The sequence below is a fragment of the Pseudonaja textilis genome, chromosome 2, assembly GCF_049901715.1.
Source record: "Pseudonaja textilis isolate UNSWEBS1 chromosome 2, rPseTex1.2, whole genome shotgun sequence".
NCBI lineage: Eukaryota > Metazoa > Chordata > Lepidosauria > Squamata > Elapidae > Pseudonaja > Pseudonaja textilis.
In genome coordinates this window covers 41,894,520-41,916,993 of record NC_141991.1, presented here as the reverse complement: position 1 = coordinate 41,916,993, position 22,474 = coordinate 41,894,520, and the positions used below count along the sequence as shown (strand labels likewise).

At 37.9% G+C, this 22,474-nt stretch overlaps 1 protein-coding gene across 2 annotated transcripts in view; it reads left to right on the top strand.

Moving 5' to 3' along the window:
- The window catches only part of SRGAP3 (SLIT-ROBO Rho GTPase activating protein 3), a 205,899-nt gene extending 187,282 nt beyond the window's left edge, over nt 1-18,617 (top strand). For both annotated transcript variants that reach the window (XM_026722710.2, XM_026722715.2), the window contains exons 18-22: nt 367-446; nt 4,398-4,578; nt 8,863-9,012; nt 10,312-10,639; nt 17,919-18,617. In XM_026722710.2, the coding sequence (XP_026578495.2) occupies nt 367-446; nt 4,398-4,578; nt 8,863-9,012; nt 10,312-10,639; nt 17,919-18,335 (1,156 nt within the window). In that variant the 3' untranslated portion in view covers nt 18,336-18,617. The remainder of the gene's footprint in view (nt 1-366; nt 447-4,397; nt 4,579-8,862; nt 9,013-10,311; nt 10,640-17,918) is intronic.
- Nucleotides 18,618-22,474: the final 3,857 nt, after the last annotated feature.

The window sequence follows — 22,474 nt, the reverse complement described above, 5'->3', positions numbered from 1 at the left end:
TCACAGATGAACACTATACAGAAGCCTGATGATGGCAGATGAGATTCTGCCGAAACGTTGCTACAACTTTAAAAGCACAACTACAATGACGTGGGAAAATACCCGAAGAAAGCTGAATATTATACGTACGTACGTACATACGTACGTATGTATGTATGTATGGTATAGTATATATATATAAAAACATTCTCATGGGTATGCAGACTGGTATTGCAGGTTTTTTAAAAAATAAAGTCTGAAATTGTTCAGAGGAAAGTGAAGTTTCCTGCATTTACTTGTTAGCAAGGAGTCCATATCTCTTTTCCCTTTTATCCCCATTAAAAAAAAAAAACTCAGTGCATTTATTTATTCTACTTTTGATTCCAGTGACAGCCCACACAGTGAACCGGGCACTATTGAGGAAGGAGATCATGACAATGGCACAGAGCCACACACCAGCGATGATGGTGAGTGTAGAAACAAGCCATGGGTAATTGTGTCTACAAAAAGCTACCAACGTTTACATTGTGAAATGCTTAATGTGCATTTAATAACTAACCAAATTTCCCTAGATTAACATATATGGCTATTTGCAGGAGAGCATGTCTCTCTATGTTTGACACTACCAATAGCTATTAATAAAATTCCTTGAAATATGTGTGATTGAAGTAGGGATGGGATATTCCCACTGTTGTCATGATTGAATTCCAAGGCAATATGGAAGTTATTCTGACAGCCTGCTTAATAAGTTAAAATTCCATTTTTCTGTTTGACATGAAAGCATTTGACTGTTATTTTACCTAGCTCCAGTTTTATGGTAAGAAAAGGAAATGGAAAAGTGTTCTTTGAAAAGAAAAGTCTTGGGCATCAAGGACATGAATGTGTGTATGTCCTCAATTTACAACAGTTCATTTAGTGACTGTTCAAAGTTACAATGGCACTGAAAAAAAATAACTTATGCTCATTTTTCACACTTATGACCATTGCAGCATTTCCATGGTCACGTGATTTTTAATTGGATGCTTGAGAACTGACTCACATTTATGATTGTTACAGTGTCCTGGGGTCAGGTGATCAATTTTTGAAACTTTCTGACAAGCAAAGTCAGTGGAGAAAGCAGATTAACTTAACAACTGTGGTAGTAATTTAACAACTGCAGCGATTCACTTAAAAAATGTGACAAGAAACATTGTAAAATTCATGTCACAAATTTCTCACTTAGCAACATAAATTTGGGGTTCAGTTGTGATCATAAGTTAAGGACAACCTGTACTTATATTTCCAGTTTATAATATGTTTCCCAGGAAGAAAAGAATAAAAAGCAACCTTTAAGTGTAGGGAAAGATATAACTGACAGCATTTTGAAACTAATGACCCTTGTCAGATTTTTTGGTTGACTTTGGGTCAAGTGAAAACTAACTAAGGTAAACATATCTTAATTGTGCAGTCTATTTCTTTGTTTCCTGGATTTATTTGAACGATTGTATAAAGGTATTGAAGATTATTACCATAAGAGTTGTGTGCATAATACTAACATGGTGGTGACATTCCCCAGACTTACAGTCTTGGGGAACTTTATCAGATTGGCAGAGTTAGAGATAGCACAGAACTTTATGGCCACCATGGTAGCCATATTGGATATATTGTTGGGATGAGACATCTGTACATTAGATTCATGTCCCTCTCAGTTAGTTATGAGAGAGGGGACATCTGGGTAGGTCCATGTGGTAGTAAATGCCTCTTTGAAAGAGGAGTTGGCTCATCCATCCTTGGATCCAAGTGTTCAGGATAATTTGTTCTAGAGCAGGGGTGTCAAACATTGTCACGTGGTGTATCGGGACTTTTTCCCCCTTCGATAAACTGGGCGGGGGTGGGTTAGCATGTGACATATCTCGCCTGTGGGCTGCGAGTTTGACACTCCTGTTCTACAGTCTCCAACTTTCTTTTAGGAAAGGATGTTGAGAAGGTGGTTGGTTTATAAGGTTCCTGGAAAATGCTGATTTTCCAAACCCTTTTCACTCAGAGTTCAAACTGAGATGCAGCACTGAGGTGGCTTTGGCTGCACTTGTTCATGACCTGTGGTAACCCTGAAATAGGTTTGGTGTATCCATCCTGGCTCTTCTTAATGTGGCCTTCAAACCAGCGGTGGGATTCAAAATTTTTTACTACCGGTTCTGTGGATGTGGCTTGGTGGGCGTGGCAGGGGAAGGATACTGTAAAATCTCCAGTCAGAGGTAGTATTTGCTGGTTCTCCGAACTACTCAAAATTTCCACTACCGGTTCTCCAGAACTGGTCAGAACCTGCTGAATACCACCTCTGCTTCAAACCCATTGACTAGTTGAGGGGGGTTGAGAGTAGAGAGCACCATTTTATGGTGGTTCTCCTCCTTACTCCAAGGCAAATTCCAGTTAGTGCTGGAGTAGCAAAGCCCTCAGGTCCTTGCTTTGTGGGTTGCCTCTGGTTCTACCTTCTCTTTCCTCCTTTTTAATACTTTTTTAAACTTCTGGGTAAGGTCATCTCCCCTTGCATGATTGAACAGAATGGGGAATAATAATATATCAGTTAAATATTTTTGACACATCTTTCCCTGCCTCACAAAAATAATTTTAAATTGAAAAATCTATACAGGATTAAATGACAAAGCTCTGAGGAATACAGTTATATTTCCTCATTCCATGTTATATTTATATCTATTTATGTCCATTTACTTTTGAATGTTAACTTTCAGAACACATTTTTTTGTATCTGCACACATAATATAGCTACTTGATCACATCCCCCACCCACACAAGTTAATTTGACATCAGTATAAAGTAATATGCCTAGAAACAAACATTGACTTATTTTACCATTTAGGGACCCTTGTTATAGAATCCTGTATTTTACCTGAACTTAGCCTGCCTGCATTTCATTTGTTTTTATGGCTTTTAGTTCCATTAATTGTTTCTCTTTAGTGATGCAAATATCCAAATCCAGTACCTTACCAGTATGAGTTATGGGAAAATTGACATAATTGTTTATTGGAACTAAGGGCATGAGAGGAGAAAAGCATAAGTCAGCTAATTGAAGATGGATGTTTGAAAGGAGCAGGGTGATGTCAACCTTCATTTTTCAGTGTGGGTGACAAACAGCCTTTCTTGACTGAAAAAGTTGAAGCAAGCAAGCTTCTATTTCGGCAATTTTATGCCTGAGTGGTTATGTTTATAGTTTTGATTGGAGTTTCTGGGTGATTAACCAAAATACAAGCATGGAGAGGAAGAGCTGTTTTATTTTAAGAATTTATATAACCTCTCTGAGTCTAATTCCACATATCTGGTCCAGTGTACTGGGGTGGGGATTAGATATTTTATCTAGATTGTGTGGCTATTTTTGGAAGTCATCTTAAGACAATATACAATATTACTACTAAAAGTTACTTCATTTGAACCACACAATGCAGATGGTGTAAGATAACCTTTCCCAAATGCTGTTCTTCATACATTCAGGGTTACAATTCCCATATAATGTCTAGCTGATGTTAAAGAGCATTTTAGCAAAAAATGTAGAGGACCAGCTAATTTAGACTGAGGGCTGTTTCTCAGTATTGCTGTACCAAGATTATAACATATGAAATCTGTTTCATAAGAAGTCTGCTGTTTTCTGCCTTTAAGCAGACAAGAACATTAAAGTTCTGCTGGATCTGATTAAGGTTCGTGTTATTCAACATTCTGGTTTGAATGGCAGATAGCCAGGAGTTTATTAAAAAGATGATGCTTCATAGTACACAGAACTGTTTATTGCTAGCATTAGATAGTCCTGTATAAATTTCTTCAGACTCATAGAGATATATTTTGGATGCTAGGTCTCATGGCATCAATAAAGTTAAACCCATAAACCTGGGTATTTTTATTCTTAAGCTACTTTTGGCTGGAAATAATTATAGCTTTTAAAAAGAAATAGTTTGAAAGACAATTCTTGCTCAGGATATGTATGCTTCTCCCATTTTTGCTTCTGATAAACAGGTTTAATTAGAATTTCATCAGAAGTGATTATTGATTTGATTGTGTGCCACCAAGTGGAGGTCAACTCACCACTTTGTCTCCTGAGGGATTTAAGCTAACTTCATATTTCCTGGGACTCTAAGATCTGCCCCCACTTCAATTTATCAAAATGTAAGGAATCTTATACCAGCTGTCAGCTACTACCCCTCCTTTCTTTCCCACTTGCACTTCAATTACGAGGTAGTACCTTAACATTAAGGTGACAATATTCTGTTTCCTAGGAAAAGTAGCAAAAATATCCTTCACAGAAATATCTTTAGATAAGAAACATTCATGCCATTCCAGGAATACCTTACTGCATTAAACAAACTATAGTGAGTTTTAATCAATTCTCTGTAATTTGATCTTTCTTTACTGCTGTTCACCCAACTTTATAGAAGTGGAACAGATTGAAGCTATTGCCAAGTTTGACTATACAGGACGATCCCCACGTGAATTATCCTTCAGAAAAGGAGCTTCCCTTCTCTTGTACCATCGGGCATCTGAAGACTGGTGGGAAGGTCGCCATAATGGCGTAGATGGTCTCATACCACATCAATATATTGTAGTACAAGACATGTAAGTAAAATTTGTTTTTATTGCACAGCAATTTGTATTTGTAATCACTAAAAATATAAAACTATACATAGTACAAAGGTACTTTTTCAAGAGGCTAAATAGACATTTAGCTATACGAAGTACAGTTTTAGTCTTCTAAGGAAAATGGGAAATTAGTATATGGTTTATGAGTTTTGCCTGAATTGAGGTATTGCTGTTATTTATGTTGATTTTCTTCTTTCCTTACTTTTCTTCCCAACATTTACATGTTTGTTTGCTATAAGCTGCATTTCAGGCAAAGAACTATCTCACTTCTTGAACTATTAGTGTGACCCATTGGGTAATTCTTTCAGAAATATTTCCTTACCTAAACAGAGAAGCAGAGTTACTATGGGTGAGCAAAAAAAAAAAAAGCAGTGGGAATAGGAGTGAGCTTCCCCATTGACATTGCTTGTGTGAAACTGGCAAAGAGCTCATGAATCACTCTTCCTCCTCCTTGGTTGACCTGCAGAACTGCCTGACAGTTTCCTGGGGGGAAGAACAAAGGGAGCTGTGGACCACAAGGAAAATTTCCCCCCTCACCAATCCTGTGTCCTAAGGACTCCTTCCCTCCAATGAAGAAAAGGAAAATCTGTTGACCACCAATGCACCCAGTGAGCCCTATCTTGCCATCAGATATTTGAGTAGCTCCCTTGTCCTTCCCTCACTCACCCACCACTTTTAAGAGATTTCAAATTTGGCTTCATTTCCAAAGCAGCCAATCACACTCAACTGAGTGCAGATGCCAGATGGAGGTGGCAAAACGAGTGGGGATTTGGCTGTCCTATCTCCCCGTTAGCCTCCAGGTTTCTGAGAAGTATAATCAGAAGGCATGGTATGCTGAAGCGGCCACAACTTCCACAAATTTCATTCCAACAGGAGTCTTATCAATTAGCATGTTGAGTTACCTTGGTTCAATAACTAAGAAGGAGGAAAAGGGGACTAACTGGAGTGGTTAGAGCTAAGGTTTGAGGAAATGTATTATAAATGTTTGGTAAATATTTTTAAGGGTAAAATAGGTGCCTTAAGCTAGTGCAGACCTGGAGGCATCCCTCTTGCCCTTAGCCTTCACCCACAAATGAATGAATGAATGAAAGGAAAGAGAAAAAGAAAGAAAAAAAGATTAGAGGTAGAGATAATATTCTCACTGGAGGTTTTACTGATTTATTTTAATGTATCCAGCTAATCAGTAGAAATGTATGTATTATCAACACTATGAACAGTATATTTGTAAGATCAGATAATTATTATATTAAAAAAAAGCACTGAGGATTATACTACAAAGAGAAGAGTGCCCACCAAATGACCATATTGCTTTAAGTCTTTTCCTTGCCTTTTCCTTGCTAATCCCCGCAACCACCAGAAACAAACAAACAAACATACATACATACATACATACATACATACATACATATATTCCATTCTTGCAAGAATGCTCCATTTTTACGTGATAATATATTATGTGATAATCCATATGCAGAAGAAACCCACAATTCTTGAAGTCTCGATTGACTTTAGGCTCTGGGAGTATAATCAAGAACACAGATATCTGTAATACACAGTGAATTATCAAGTAAATATAATGTAATAAATGTGGAAGTGGTTCTCAAAATTAAAACCAACCTTGGAGTTAAATTGTCTTACTCAAAATAGAACTGAAAAGAATTCTAGACCCCCAGTTTAGATTTCTTTTAATTTGCATCACAATGGGTAGTTTTAGTTTCCAAATTCTTCATGGACATTGTTAGGCCAAGTGACCGAATTAGAACTTAATGTAAAGCCCAGGTCTTTTCTAGATTTTCTAGATTATTACTGTGGTCCAGTGCCATCAAATCCGATATATTCTGCTATCTAGAGTAGCCAGTGAGGACCACATACTCAAGTGGTAATGAAATGAGGTTAGGAATAGAAATTTCTGTTCTATCTGTAAAATATAACATGCCTTCAGGACAAAATACAATCTCTACTCTTCAGAATTTCTGTGAAGATAATAACTGTGAAGATGAGAAATGACAAACTGTGTTTTAGGATGTCAGAACACAACCCCCAGCATTTCCTACATGCGTCATTGCAACATCATTTTGTCATCTATTTCATCACTTGCTGCCCATTAGACCTCCACCCAAACAAATGGTTGTGTTAACAGATGATCTCTGTGGACTCATTGTTGACAACTAATTCCATTGTTGTCAACTAACCATGTTGTCATTTGAAACAGTGTTGTTGGTGTGATGCAGCCAATTGAGTTCCTTTTTTAAAGAAAAAGCAACATTCACTGAAATATGAAAAATATATGTGTAATGACAGAGGTGGAAGCCTTTTCTTTGAAAGAGCTAAGGAAAAAAAAATCCCTTAAAAATGCAGGCTGAACAAGACTTTTCTTTTTCTAAATCCGATCCATTAGATTCTGGTAGTAGCTGCTACTGTTCACCTATCTTTTTGACATAGTCTTCTCAATAAGTTAGGGACGTGTGCTAAATATTGACTGCTACCCAGTGAGAAAAAAATAACATTTATACCAACCAGATGTTTACAAGTGCTTTACAGCTATTTTTTTTGCTGTTGTTGTTCAAACATCTCTAGTTATCAGAGACTGTCTGGACAAGTGCTTGTTGGTTTTTTGGCATAGTTTTTCAGAAGTGGCTGGCCACTGCCTCCTTTCTAGGACTGAGAGAAAGTGAATGATACAAGGTCCTCCAGTTGATTTTATGCCTAAGGCAGAACTAGAACTCACTGTCTCCTGGTTTTTAGCCTGATAAAACCATTACATCAAACTTTACAATAAACAGTTGTAAAATTAGTGTGTTGGAAGAAATAATCTTCTGGGTTCAGTTCCAAGTGGGGAAGAAAGACACTGGAAACATGGTGACTGCTTGGAAAGATGGTTTAATGGTGGACAGGACCATATGGCTTGGAGCTCCAAAGTGAAAAGGAGATGACATGCTTCAAGATGTTGGATGAAAGAAAAAGGGGCAAGATGCAGAGAGACCCTTAGTTTTATACGCTCTGTTGGGCCACACCTTAGTATTTCCTGTTCCTGTGAAAGAAATGTATCCCATTGGCTGTCAGACTCCCAAGGGTGGGGGGTCTTAGCTAACTTTGTAGGCTTTGGACCACATGACTTCACCTGAGTGCTGGCTGATGCAATCTTCTCAGGCCCTGTGGTGAGATGGGTAGAGGGCTTTGTTATGTAGAATATTCTGGCCTAGGCCTTAATGGCCCACCCATTAACAAAAGTGGGGTGAGCTTCTGCTTCTGAGGTGAGTTTCTGCTTCTGAGTTTCTACTTCTCTTTTAGGGGAAATATTCTGCCTTTTTAATATATCCTAAAGTATTTCATTTTTTTCTAGGAGGGCGGTAAAACTTCCAACAAGAATAAGCTCTACCTAGCTCTGCATTTATATGCTCCAATCCTATAGGACACAGTGTGTAAACTTTATTGGCATCCAGCCATAAGAAAAGAGAAGATTTATGCATGAGTTGAAAAAGAAAGTATGTTTAGGCCTGTATATTGTGTACAGGGGGTTTATGTATAGTTTTCAGATATGAGCAGGCAACAAGGTAGAAACCCAAGCTTTTCTGATATCTAGAATAGAATAGAACAGAACAGAATAAAATAACAGAGTTGAAAAGGACCTTGGAGGTCTTCTAGTCCAACCCCCTGCTTAGGCAGGAAACCCCATACCATTTCAGATAAATGGTTATCCAACTTCTTAAAAACTTCCAGTGTTGGAAGTTCAGTACCCCTAAATAATCAACTAGAATCATAGAACTGGAAGAGACCTTGGGAGTCTTCTAGTCCACCCCCACTACCCAAGTCAGGAGACCTTATACCATCCTGTACAATGGGTGTCCAATGATTTCTTGAAAACCTCCAGCGATGGAGCACTCACAACTTTGGGAGGCAAGCTGTCCATTGATTAATTGTTTTCACTGTCAGGAAATTTCTTCTTAGTTCCAGGTTGGGTCTTGCTTTTTAACAAGATCCACCCATTCCTTTTTGTCCTAGCTTTTGTTGCTTTGGACAATAAGTTGATCCCCTGTTCTCTGTCACAGCCCTTCAAGTATTGAAAGACAGCTGTCATGTCACCCCTGGTCCTTCTCTTCATTAGGCTAGACATAACCTAGTTCCTTTAACTTTTTATCATACAGGTTAACCACAGCAAATCCATTGCTATTTTACCCACCCGTTGGCACAAATTAATGAACAAGTTTTTCCCTCATTAAGTATGAAGCTCAGTCTAACATAATTTTTTGTTATTCATAGGGATGATGCCTTTTCCGACAGCCTTAGTCAGAAGGCAGATAGTGAAGCAAGCAGTGGACCTCTCTTGGATGATAAAGCCTCATCAAAGAATGACATACAGTCTCCAACAGATCATATTTCAGACTATGGATTTGGAGGAATAATGGGACGGTAAAAAAAAAACCCCAACACTTTATTCTTATTTGGATGCAATTATCTCTCTTCCCCATTCTTTTCTGGCTACAGGCAAGACAACCTGAATATATAGACCGTATAAAAGTTATCAGCTGACTTAACACAGTTAGTGTCAAGTTTAAGCTGGAAGAAGTATGCATATTGATTTATTACACTGTGTCCACTATAAATCAGTAGACTTTAGGTTGCTTATTATAGTGGAAGCAACAAAAATAACTTTAAAAATTACAACAACATGAAATTGTTAAATTATTAGCATCCACAAAAACATTACACCGGAAAGATGTAATTAAGAATTATAGCATGAATTCTTCTCAGAACAAACTGTCCCAAAGGTAGCTTGTACCAGTCCCTGCAGGCATTTGTAGGTCATAACCAAAGCTTTGAAATAAACCTGGAAAAAATAAGCTACCAATGCAGTGCCCACAATACTGGGTGTAATTCTGTTAAAATAGCTCCCACCTCTTGCAGTCATTAGCTATCCTAATTTATACTAGCTGAAGTTCCAAGTTATCTTCAATGGCAATCACCCTTGGAGGTTATTGCAGGAATCCAGCCTGGAAGCAACAAGGGCAAGACTTATGTGACCAGGGATCTCTGTTCAAAAAACACCAGACAGAGTGGGGTCAAGGCATCCCTGATCATGGTGTCTTATCTGCTGAACAAGCAGAAGCCATGAAGACCTAATTCCCAGATCATAGATCTGTTCCTTCAGAGGATGTGTTACTTCCTCTGAAGCAAACCTGATAATGAGCCAGATGGTTTCTGGTCAAACAGTAATTCATATTTTAATGGAAATCAGTCTAAGCTTCTTTCATCCCATCCATTCCCTAACAGTCTGGATCAGGGGTGTCAAACTCACATCATCATGGCATCATCATATGACATATTGGAACTCCCCCCCCCCCCCTTGCTAAACCAGGCATGGGTGTAGCCAGCACATGATGCATCTGGCCCATGGGCCAAGAGTTTGACAGCCCTGATTTAGTTAGTGAGTAAAAAAATATATTCAGCACAGGTCAGGATAAGAATTTATTGATGACCCTAAACTAACAGAAGATATCCCAGCAATGTCAAATATCTAGATATTAAATATACAGGGAGAGAGCCCTGTAATACCCACCTAGGAAGAGCCAGGAATTTGATTCTTCAAGTTGACATTTTAAGACAGTCACTGTATTTCCCTCTTTAAAATAGCTCTATGAAGTAATCAATCCAGCTGAATTTGGAAATATGGAGTAACGATTTCACAAGCATGTTGGTCTTATTTTTCAGGGTCAGGTTAAGATCTGATGGAGCAGCAATCCCTCGCCGTCGAAGTGGGGGTGACACACACAGTCCCCCAAGAGGATTTGGTCCAGGAATAGATACTCCTCCTCGAGCAGCAGCTTGTCCTAGCAGTCCTCACATGCTGCCATTGAACAGAGGTAGGATTGAAAGCCCAGAAAAACGTAGGATGGCAACGTTTGGAAGTGCTGGCAGTATCAATTATCCAGATAGAAAGACATTGAGTGATGGCCATCAACTGAGGTCTACTTGTAGCTCAACTCGGCATAGTAGTCTTGGAGATCAGAAATCACTAGAAGCTGAAGCACTGGCTGAGGTAAGAGAAGAGCTATATAGAAACTGCATATTATAGAAATTTTAGATACATCAGATATTTAGTATTACATTTTTTAAAAAAATTACATCTATAATGGCTTGGTTTAAGGGTTATTAGTTTCTGAAGTCAAATAAAGTGCATCAAGAATTTTCCAACATCAAATGTTTTATTATTCATGGTACATTCCCTGTCTTTTACAATAGAAGTATTTTTTCATGCCTAGTAAAATTGCAGCCTTCAGAGGAAGTTAAGAATATACTCCTGGTTAAGAGTAATCTCTCTAATGCATGCATTCACTTTTCTTCTGCACCCCAGAACATTGCTAATAAACAGATTTTTTAGAGGGACAGGGAGAGTTGAAAGAACAGAATATGTGCTCAAGCTTTGTTTTTGTAGTCCTGATGAAAATCAATTTTGTTGTGCAACTGTGAGCCCTTAAGTGCATGTGTATGTATGTGTGTGAAGATTATGTAGTAGTATCCAGCTGAAGCTTGGTTGATCAAGCAGGATTGGACCTGGTTAATATTTGGATGGACTGATTTGATCCCTGATTTGGATCAGAAAATGCCAGTTCCATAGGTTAGACTAAGAAGTTAAAAAAAAAAAAACCCAACCTCTCTGAAGAAAGTACAATATCTTCATGAAGCCATCTGGAAATGAGCAAAAGACAAAGGACATTCTCTCTATTTGTCACATATGTGAAAAAAACTCAAGCAACAGGCTGTGCAAATCTATTGAGGTCAAAAGGTTTTCCAGCTCAAAATATTTTTCTTATACAGTATATCAAAAGATTGCTGATTTATATCAAGGAGGAAAAATGGCAGGGAAAAATAATAACAGATAACAGATCATCAGAGTTGGAAGGGACCTTGTAAGTCATCTAGTCCAAACCCCCACCCAAGTGGGAGACCCTACACCATTTCTGACAAATGGCAGTCCAATCTCTACTTGAAGGTCTCAGCTGATGGTGCTCCTACAACTTCCGAGGGCAAGCTGTTCCATTGGTTGATTGTTCTCACTATCAGAAAGTTTATCCTTATTTCCAGGTTAAATCTCTCCTTGTTCAGTTTCCATCCATTATTCCTTGTCTGGCCTTCAGGTGCTTTAGAAAATAGCTTGACCCCTTCCTCTCTGTGGCAGCCCCTCAAATATTGGAAGACTGCTATAATCTTTGCTGAAGGTTTTTAAAAATCTGAAGTGGCAAGTATGCCTTTTAGAAGATAGAATAAACATAAAATAAATGGCTATATATGCGCAGGTTCAGCTGAGTGTCTCTTTTCTTTTAACTATATGGGTTGCTCAAAGGTTAGTGGGCCTGTTGATTTTCAGGCTGACATCTTTCAACTTTTTCTGTGTGGGTTGTTGATTGAGTGGTTATGTTGTCACTTCCTAGCTTTTTTGCTTAGTACTATGACACTTTCCATTACAGAAAACCTAATGGATAGCAGTTTTCCATTTTTAAATAAAGCCATTGGTGATTTGTACATCATTGGATTTAGTTTTAGTACTGCCATTTTCTTTTTATAGGGGAAAGGGAGCCTTCCCCCCCCCACCATTTAATTTACACAGCAGTAAGCATTTCATGCCTACAACTAGGACTCTGTCCAAAGCTCTAAAAACTGTTTAAACAAAAATTTGTAATTGTTTGTGTAGGCTGCTTCTTTTAAAGTTGGCAGGGAAGCAAGCTGAAAAGCAATTACAAATCGACCAGTTCAAAATTTTGTAATAGGTAGTGAGAACTCTAAAGAAAGGGATGATTCTTCCAACTTCTTATCTTTGTCATAAAACCTGATGTAAAGAGCCTTTTATTAATTAGCAGGAAAAAAGTACTAAAAATATACATCAGGGAGGAAAAGCACTATAACATTAAAGAAAAAAAAGGAGAGTTAGAAATGGTTAGTAAAGAATTGTGAACAATAGAGAAAAACAAACCAAAATATAATTGAAAAGAAATATGAAAAAAAAAAACCTTCCATGTACATTTCTGTATAAATGCATAATAATTCCTGGAGAACAGTCAAATTTCAGATCATCCTAATGAACCCTAACTGGGTATCTTTTGATTGACAACTCTTTGGAGGCCAAAAGGCTTAGGAAGATTGGAATTAGACTATCCTGGTTAAATTTAATTGTTTCTCAGTGATATTAAATGTTGGAGTGCAACCTGATATTCATAATCTCATGTAGTATTTCACTGAATTCAACTATTCCAGGGTGCAGAATCAGGCATAGTCTTGAAAAGAAATTCTGCTAAGGTTGATAGCATTTCATTCTCAGCAAGAAATGGAGTCATAAAACTATTCAAAAATGTCAGTCTATATCAGTGACCTTTCCCAAAATTATATAAAATGTATCTGAGTATTTTGTTCTAATGAATATTACAGAAATAAGAATAGTGATTCAAAGTGACATACACAAAGTTAAATATCACATGTATTTGCGGGTTCTGATTTAGTAAAGACTATTCAGGAAAGAGATACTTGAGGTAGGTGTAAATGTCAACCAAGTGTGTAACTACTGTTAAATGACAAAAACACAGGGCAAAGATATCCGTTCCATGGCAGGAACAGTTTGGAAGGGGATTCAAAATAAAACTGTGAATCTGTAATGTTATTATAGAAATGTATGATACATTGCATTTGGAGTTCCATTTTGGCCTCCAGAAGTGAACTATGGAACAAGAAAATAATGACCAGAATGATTGACTGACTATATGCTAACTAGTTGGTGTTGACTCTAAGCAACCTCATACAGATATACATTTCTTCCATGACTATCTGCTCCTAACTCGATCTTTTGGGTTTTCCAACAGTGCATTCTTTTCTGCTATAACTGAATCTATCTATCTTGCTGCTTGTCGTTGGCATCTTCTCTTTCTTTCCACCTTCCTCAGAGACCTACATAAGTATTTGCATAATGTGTCCAAAATATGATAATTTGAGCTTGGACATTTTTGCCTCAAGAGGAATTGTTCAAACCATTTGTTTGTATCCTTGGCTGTCCATAATATCCTTAGGAGTCTTTTTCAAGACTGAGCTTCAAAACATCATCATCATCATACTTTATTTGTAGTCATAGACCAAAACACAAGTACAACAAAAGAAGAACATGGGAAAATTAGTCATGAACAATTGGTCACCAAAAACTTGACTAAGGGGAATTACAGCGTTCTCCTCTGATGGTTACAGCTCTTAAAAAAACTTTGGAAACCTGAGAAGTGATGTATGAGGAGCCATCCCTTAGACAAATTACTAACATTGGGTCTAGAAGGGTCTGTTTCAAGGAGAGACAGTAACTTAAATCTGCCTGCGTTATACATAGGACAATATAAAAGGACATGCTCCACAGTTTCATCCTCAGCTCTGTCACAGGGACATAGCTGCTCATTAATCGGGAGCCTCTTAAATCGTCCATCCAGTAGTGCTGAGGGCAAGACCTTAAAGTGAGCTAGGGAGAAAGCTCTTCTATACTTGGGAATGGTTAGAGTGTAAAAATAGGAAGCCATCCTCAGTCCGTAATTGTTAAATCGGCTGAAGATCAGAGGGGAGCAAGTTTTGTTAGCTCTGGCTCGTAGATATTGCAAGTCCAATGTCCGCAAGCCATTGGACTACCCTAAATTGGGCATCCTTAAGGCCATAATCTCCCAGGGCATCCCCTGAAAAGATATCAATATTCTCCCTTATCCTGCTTCTTCAAAGTCCACTTTTCACTTCTCTAGAGTGCCACAGGGAATACAATGACTTGTACTATCCCAGTCTTTATAGATATAAATCCATGGCATCCTAATGTTTTTTCCCAAGCTCTTCATTGTTGTTCTGACAAATGCTAGTCTATAGCATATTTCTTGACTGCTTGTTCCTTTATTATTGATTGTAAAAGGTAGAAGCAATCTATCACTTCAGTATTTTAATTATAAAGTCTAGCCAGAATAATTAGTAGGGTTAAAAAAAAGTCTCTTACAAGCAAAAGTAAAATGTTTAGGTCTCTTTCGAATAAATTGAAGGTAGATAAGAGGAATCAGGATGTACAAAAACAAATAGAGGTGGGGCAAATTCACAATGCTACAATTTAGGCATCACACACTGAAACGAAATATGAGAAGAATGAGGAAAGACAAAAGAATCACATAACAAAAAGCTATTGCCATCAGTATATCTATGCACAATGGAGTTTTCTTAGCAAACAGTGTTATTCACAATTCAAGTCTGACTTTTTTAAAGAGGCACTATAAGTTGGTTTTATCTGCTGAAAGTGATGCAATCCATTATTCATCAATTGCTGTCAAAGTTCATCTGTCAAAGCTAAGCCTCTCTTTTTAATAAGATATATGCTGTATATAGTTAAATATATTGTTTTTTAAAAGCTTGGAAAATACACACACACACACACATACACACACACACACACAAAATATTTCTTTAAATATAAATATAAATATTATATATAAATATTATATCTATCATCTGTGTCTGTCTGTCTATCTGTCTATCTATCTATCTATCTATCTATCTATCGTATCTATCCATCCATCTATCTATTCGATTTGTGGTCTACAAAATGGCGGCTAAGATATTGCAGGCATGACAAAGTAATATTTTTCCTAGTTGCCAGCAAAACATCCATTGATTCATTTGCATGAAATTCTGGTATTCTTTGGAATCAAGGGTATTTTATTCATTTCTAGAATAGGATGTACAGTAGATTATAGTATTCCTGTTGTGGTCTGACAAATCACCCTATCAGGAACAAAGACCATGCTATTCTACTCATCCCTATTTCTACATTAATATTTGTTGTTGTTGTATCTTCAAGTCAGTTTTGACTCCTGGGGACTGCCTGGACAGAAAACCCTGCAGTTTTGTTCCCAAGCTTTTTTAGAATGATTTGCCATTGCCATGTCCTAAATACCATTAGTACTCTGAAATATCTTTTTCCTCAGTAGCATCATCTGGCAGTATATTGTCAGTAATTTTATATTTTCTATCCATGTGGTTGTCTTGGTAAAACTACAGGAGTGGTTTCCCATTATCTTCTCCTGCGCAGTGGGGATTGATGCCTTTGCCATTGTCACTGAAGTGATCATCTGCCTCTGACATCTTTCTATATTGCAGCTGCCCAATAGAGGTTCCTGCTTGCTTTAACTGGGCAGCTGGGATGACCTTCATGCCATGGGCATCCCTGCTGGGAATTTACACTCTGGGCATTCACTCTCTGCATTCTTCACTCATCCCTCTCAGGAACAGCTGCCCCCTCCCATGATGAAGCAGCACAGCAGGCACCGGGAATGGGAAATCACTCATAAATGAAACTAATTAGACACCAGTGCAGTTGATTTAAAATTGGTGTACTATGGCTCATAAAATGTACACATGAAAACAATCTGGCTCCCAATAATTTGTACCAGCTGTGGTTTTTGGACACTCTACAAGGGCAGCCCCTATGATTCTTCAAGGGCAGCAACCAATTACTGTGCCTTGTAGACATTGAAATAGGATGTGATTAATGCATAGATTGCTGTAGCCATAGCCATAAGCTTCAGAAAGGGAGCGTAGCTGGTACCCTGGCAAAGATTTATCATGTTTTTATCTTGTTCATTTATTGATGTCTTCCTCACTCTCATTTCTTTTGTCAGTGTTTCACTCCCCTGTCCTCTTCCCCTCTTACTGGCAGTTATTAGACTCCAGTGGCAGGGAACATCTCTCCCCAATTACTTCTACCTGGTACTTCTACCGGGAGAGGCATGTTGCAGGCCTTGTCTGCTCAGAAGTTCCATCTGGCAGGACCCAGGAGTAGTACTGCTGTAGTACCTGCCTTCTGGAACATACCTCCCTCCCCAAGATGAGATCAGCCCAACCAATATGTCTTCTGGAAAACCCTCAGAATGAGTAACCCGGGGGTTTCCTGGTAGAAGATAGCCAGATGTTATCTGTATCTGCCCTCTCACAACCTTCTTTTTATTTATGCTATGTAATTGCTTTAATTCATTTGTATATTCTGCTCTAATTGTGGGTTTTATTGTATGCCATCCAGAGAGTCACCTTGTGTGACATGGGTGGCTATATAAATTTGATAAAATAATAAATAAATAGAAGAGATATCTTCATGTAAGATGCAAATGCATAGCAAGCTAAATGCCTTCCACCCAAAGAGGATCCATCAGGAGGCACCAAATATTAATTAGATAAGAAAGGTGGCAGTACCATCTCAGTCTTAAACAGAATGGCTGACCTGATATTTTGCCATACCAAAACTGAAAGAAGTGGAATTGCATTGTGGAAATTAAGTTATAGTTGAAAGAGCTCACATCCATTTGAAATCAGAAATGCAGCCTCCAGGTATGTTAACCACGTTCGCTTGGTATTGCATCTACTTGTTTATCAATTCTACTGTGTTTTTATTTAGAAATTTTGTGAGTTGCCTACAGAATGGGATCCAAAAATAACTTTTCACATTCTCAGTGTGCTGCAGTGTAGGGAACTCTTTCCAACATGTGTGCTTCAGATCTCTTGGGCTTCAGCTCTTACAATTCATAGCTGGAGAACCAGCCTAGAGGAAGGTGCACTAGACTGGGGTGTCAAACTGGTGGCCCATGGGCCAGATGTGTCACACACAGGGCACAAAAAACATCGTGAAACATCACGTGATGACTATGAGACACGGTGAGTTTGACACCTGTGCACTAGACCATTGTATGAGTATGGAATTTATATGCTTTAATTCATGGGCAAGCAGAGACTTGGTTACTGTCATCAGTCCCATGAAATTCTTTCCTGAGTCATCATTCTTATTCATGGTTATCTCTATCAAACCTTCTGCCCAAAGTAAATAAGAAAGGAAACTACAGTCAGCTTTGGAAGCCATATTGAAACCAGATGCTCCCAAGCTGCCACATTTTAAGCCTGGGAAAGTGGGAGGGTGGAAGTTCTTGGGGTATATGTAGTTAGACAAAATAACATTCTTTTTGGAGTTCAAGGTCATGCTATTGTCTGCATATGTGAGGGGAAGTCTTCAGTTGGGACGGATGATGATTGGGGCATATGATGTGATGATGGGTGCAGTGGGTTGGATTTGTAGTTTTGATTATTGCAAGGAAGTCTGGAATTTTCAGATTTGGAATTCCTCCAGTTGTGCCAGTTACTATCCAAATAAAAGAGAACTTTTTGAGCAATGTCTCTCTTGGAGTTATTGGTTGGAGTGGAGGTTGGCTGAAATGCTGACAACTAGATCATCATCTGATTCAAGGAATGGTCACATTCTGTTTGTATTTCTGTGTTTACAGGACATTGAAAAAACCATGAGCACAGCCCTGAATGAGCTGCGTGAGCTGGAAAGGCAAAATACTGTGAAACAAGCCCCCGATGTTGTCCTGGACACTCTTGAACCAATGAAGAACCCACAAATTGGTTCGGTCAGTTCTGAACCTGCCAGTCCCCTACATACTATCATGATCAGAGACCCTGATGCAGCTATGAGGCGGAGCAGCAGCTCAACCACTGAAATGATGACGACATTTAAACCTGCTCTCTCAGCCCGGCTTGCAGGAGCTCAGCTGAGGCCCCCACCAATGCGTCCCATCAGACCTGTTGTCCAACATCGATCAAGTAGCAGTAGCAGCTCAGGAATGGGGAGTCCTGCGGTGACACCCACAGAAAAGCTCTTCCCTAACAGTTCTTCAGATAAATCTGGCACAATGTAGCTATCTCTGTCACAAAGGAGAATTCCTTGGAAAAATGATGGGTCATTCTGATCTTCATTTCTTTTGAGAAGGAAGCAGTATGATTGTAGAAATGATATCCTTAGAAGAAAAGACAGGGAAAACGTGACTCTTGTTAAAAAAAAAAGACGATATTTGGGATTGTAGAAGTGGTTTAAGGATTTACATAGATAACAACATTGCTGAAAATATTTGGTACTACCCATTGTCATCTTATGTAATTACCACTGGAATATTCAAGTCTGTCTAGAAATATATATGAAACTTTATGTAGCCCAGTAACAATTTAATGACTTACCTCACCCTTAGGTATCTGCTAGAGTGTGTTTTTGCCTGTGTGTGTGAATTACACAGCAACTATACATCAAGCAATAGACAATTAATCAGTTTGTGAACTGAATTTTCATATCAGTGCGATCAGGCTTTAGAGTTACAAATGAAAAGAAACACTAGTTGTCCTGGAAATACTGAATTCATTTGGTGATGATGATCAATTCGGTTCTCACAGATGGGTGGATTTTTGTCTTCATCTCTTAAGGACTGCTTCATTGGAATATGGAAAATTGTCATTTTCTGGTTGAAGAAGTACTCCAGATGTGGATGCAAACAGTAAAAAGTGGTACAATCTTCCCCGTATATAAAAGGGAAGTCTAGGATGTTTTGTATGTACTTCATGTTGTAGCACAGTATTACATGTGTACAAAAGAAACACAACTCCCACTGTTTTTTCAAAACAGAAGAGGACTTTGAAGTAACCTTTGGTTGATAACAATAAATAAATAGGCTACCTTATATAATGGTTGAAATATTTTATTCTCTCATCTCCCTTTTGCTAATGATTCCTCTGGGGAAAAATCTGTTTTAATCTGGATTAAAACACGCAAGAAGGATTTTAATGAAATTATATTTCTTTAAAGTTCTTTAGCAGTATATAAAGGGTTTTTTGGGCCACATCCCCTTGCATGAACAGCATGATCCATACTTGATTGAGCTGGGCATATATCTGAACTGACGAGATGACAATTTGCACTTTCTCTACTTACTATGTAACAATATACAGTGATTTGGGGCTTACAGAAATAAAATCGGTCTCTATACTTTAATATAGGCAAAAAAGAAAGCAAGACAAAAAATCAACAACCAAGGATTCTAGCAATTTGCATGCTTGCCTTTTTTCTTTTCTTTTCAATGAACTCAAGGCTCTATTTGCTGCTTTTTAAAAAAAATCAGCATTTATGACCAGATGTCTCTAATACCAGCCCTTCAACTAGGATAGTTTTATTTACTTTCAATCAGTACACTTTCATTTTTAACATTGATAAATCTTACTGAAACGGCATACTTGGTTAAATCTGCATGTTCCACTGCTTGATATCTCTTGAATTTATTTTGCAATGGGTCACCCTTGGAAGGAAAGTAAATGTTATCCATTTCTCATTAGAGGTCAATTTTAGTGACTTCTAGGTAATTAGTGACCTTTGCCTTGCTGTACTTTAAACTCCTAGTATGCTTTCAGCGAAAATTTAATTTATAAGCATTGCAATCCATTTTGCCAAAGGAGGAAAATATATTCATATTTATCCCCTGATTCCTAATACCATCTGTTTTCAGAAATTGCATAGAAGAGAGAGACGTATTTTATGAAATAACCTTTTCCTCTATGATGTGAACATACATGACATTGTATGAATCTCATTTTCTGTATCTCATCTGTGAACACACTTCATTTCATGAATCTGCCCCTTGCCTGTTCTAGCCTGTTTATATATTGCTGTACTTGCTTCCAGTATGAAAAATATCTGCTTAACTGTAATGTTTCTTCTTCATGCTAAATTTTAATTGCGGCCCTGTGACTCCAGATCCTTGCACTTAATAGATAATTCAGTATATTAGAAATGCATCAGTAAAAATGAGAACAACCTCCAGTACGGAAGGAATTTTGACCTTCTGATATATAGTGTGAAAGGAATGTATGTAGTTATTCTAATATTGTTCCTCAATATAATATTATAATGATAAATGGTGTTTATCTATATGTCTGCTAATGTAGTAGGCATTTTTAATGCCATGATTAGTTAACCGTGCTAGTTTTTCATTTATGAAATTCTTTTAATTCCCCCTCCCAAATTACCTACATGTCCCTGAGCCTTCCTTAGCATAAGAACAGCCCCTAGTTCAGGAGCCCCCAACCCCGGTCTGTGGATCAGCACTGGTCTGTGGCATGCCAGAAAATGGGCCATGCAAACAAGCAAAGCCCCATCTGCGGAATGCGGATAGCACACGAACCCACGCCCCCTTCGGTCCGCAGAAAAACCTCTCTCCACGGAACTGGTCCCTGGTGCCCAAAAGTTTGGGGGCCTCTGCCCTAGTTCATTATGACAACAAATATTCCATTTGTGATAGTAATGAACCAATAAATGTAGTTTTTGCATAGGTTGGATATTGCAAAGTGGGACAGATAGTGAAGAGAGAGCCATTTGGCAAACTGTTCTATTTTCATTGCCAGTGATATATTTTTTTTTTCTTACTTTGCTTTATGGAGAAGAGATGCTTTGGTTACATTTGTGTGCATTACACATATTTTTGAAAATGATGGGAGCCGAAGAATTATCTGAAGGTTTACTTTTCTCCTTAAAAATAGGATACATTATACCTTTTATTAAATTATTTTTGTTCTATTTTTTATTGGTTGTTAGTGGTTGTTTTTTTTAAACTCTTTAAGTGCCTTTTGAGCACCGGAACAAATCTTTGGATTAAATGTGCTTGGGAGATGGACATATCAAAATATCTCTTGTACAGTTTCTTCCATTTTCTTATAAGAACAAGGTTTGTCTTTAATTTTTAAGGAAAAAAATATTCCGTCTTGTCAAATTGATGTTGACTATTAGGAATTGTGAAAAAGTCCTTTGTCCAATTCTTTGTAGTTTTAAATAACAAGACTTTGAGTAAATCTGATGAAGTAACCACACTTCCTGATAGGAAATTGTTGTTGCATAAGCTAGCAACAATTTCTCTTTTAAACATATTTTGTTCTGCAGAAGTGCCATTTCCTGATTGTCATGCACAAGGGAAATTCTTGATAGATTCATCTCTATGTTTTCAGACACATTTGGACATGGTTTGACCTAACCCAGCAAAGATTTCATGGGAGAATGTAAGATGCATACAAGTACAAATGGGAAGAAAATGTGTCGGTACGTATGTGTGTAAGAGAAAAGGGGAGGTGGAACACATATTAACTCACTTTTAATGGGGAAAACAAAGTTTCTTTTACTGACCAATTTTACAGTCCCCCCAATGCTATTTGATGAGAATGCTAAATAAAGATGCTATTTCTGTTGAGAATATCCTTGTACTTTAAAAATGAGGCTATCTCTGTTCTTAGTGATAAAAAATGAGAATATTCCAGTTGGCTGACATTTAACCAAACCCAGACATTATATAGGAAGCTAGGAAAAGAGGGTCTATTATAATTCCCCGCAGCCAACTTCCCATGGCCAACTTACCACAGGATAACTCACTGTGGGACAAGAGTTACACTAATATCAAAGAAATGGAATAGAATCATTAAAGAAAGGATGCAAAAGGTGGGACAAAATGAATTTTTTAAAAGTTAAAATGGTTTTTAAATTATTTTAAATAATTAAATTGAATTGTTAAATTGTCCCATGGCAAGCTGCCCCATAGCAAGTTGGCCATGGCAACTTGTCCCATGGCGAGTTCACCATGGCTAGTTGTCCCACATGGAGTTGGCTGTGGAGAGTTGTCCCATTCCAAGGAAAAGAGGATGGGATTTGTATACTTTATAGAAATTGTATGAAGAAAATGCAAGACCACAAATGTTCATGTAAGAACTAGGATGATGGACTTGATGCTGTCCACCAAGGCAAAGTAACTGACTCTTCCCATAAATGTATGCCATGCTTAATTGGAGCTACTTTAGCTCACAATGAGGGAAATGACTTATTTCTTCTCCTAGCCTGTTCTCTTATCTTGTAACTTGTGAAGGCACTCTTTTTGTTCAGCCAAGTGAAATATGTTATGGTGCTGACTTAGAAGCAATTCCACCTGCCCTTATATTTTTGTTGTACAGAAACTGTCATAAGCAAACTATGTAAATG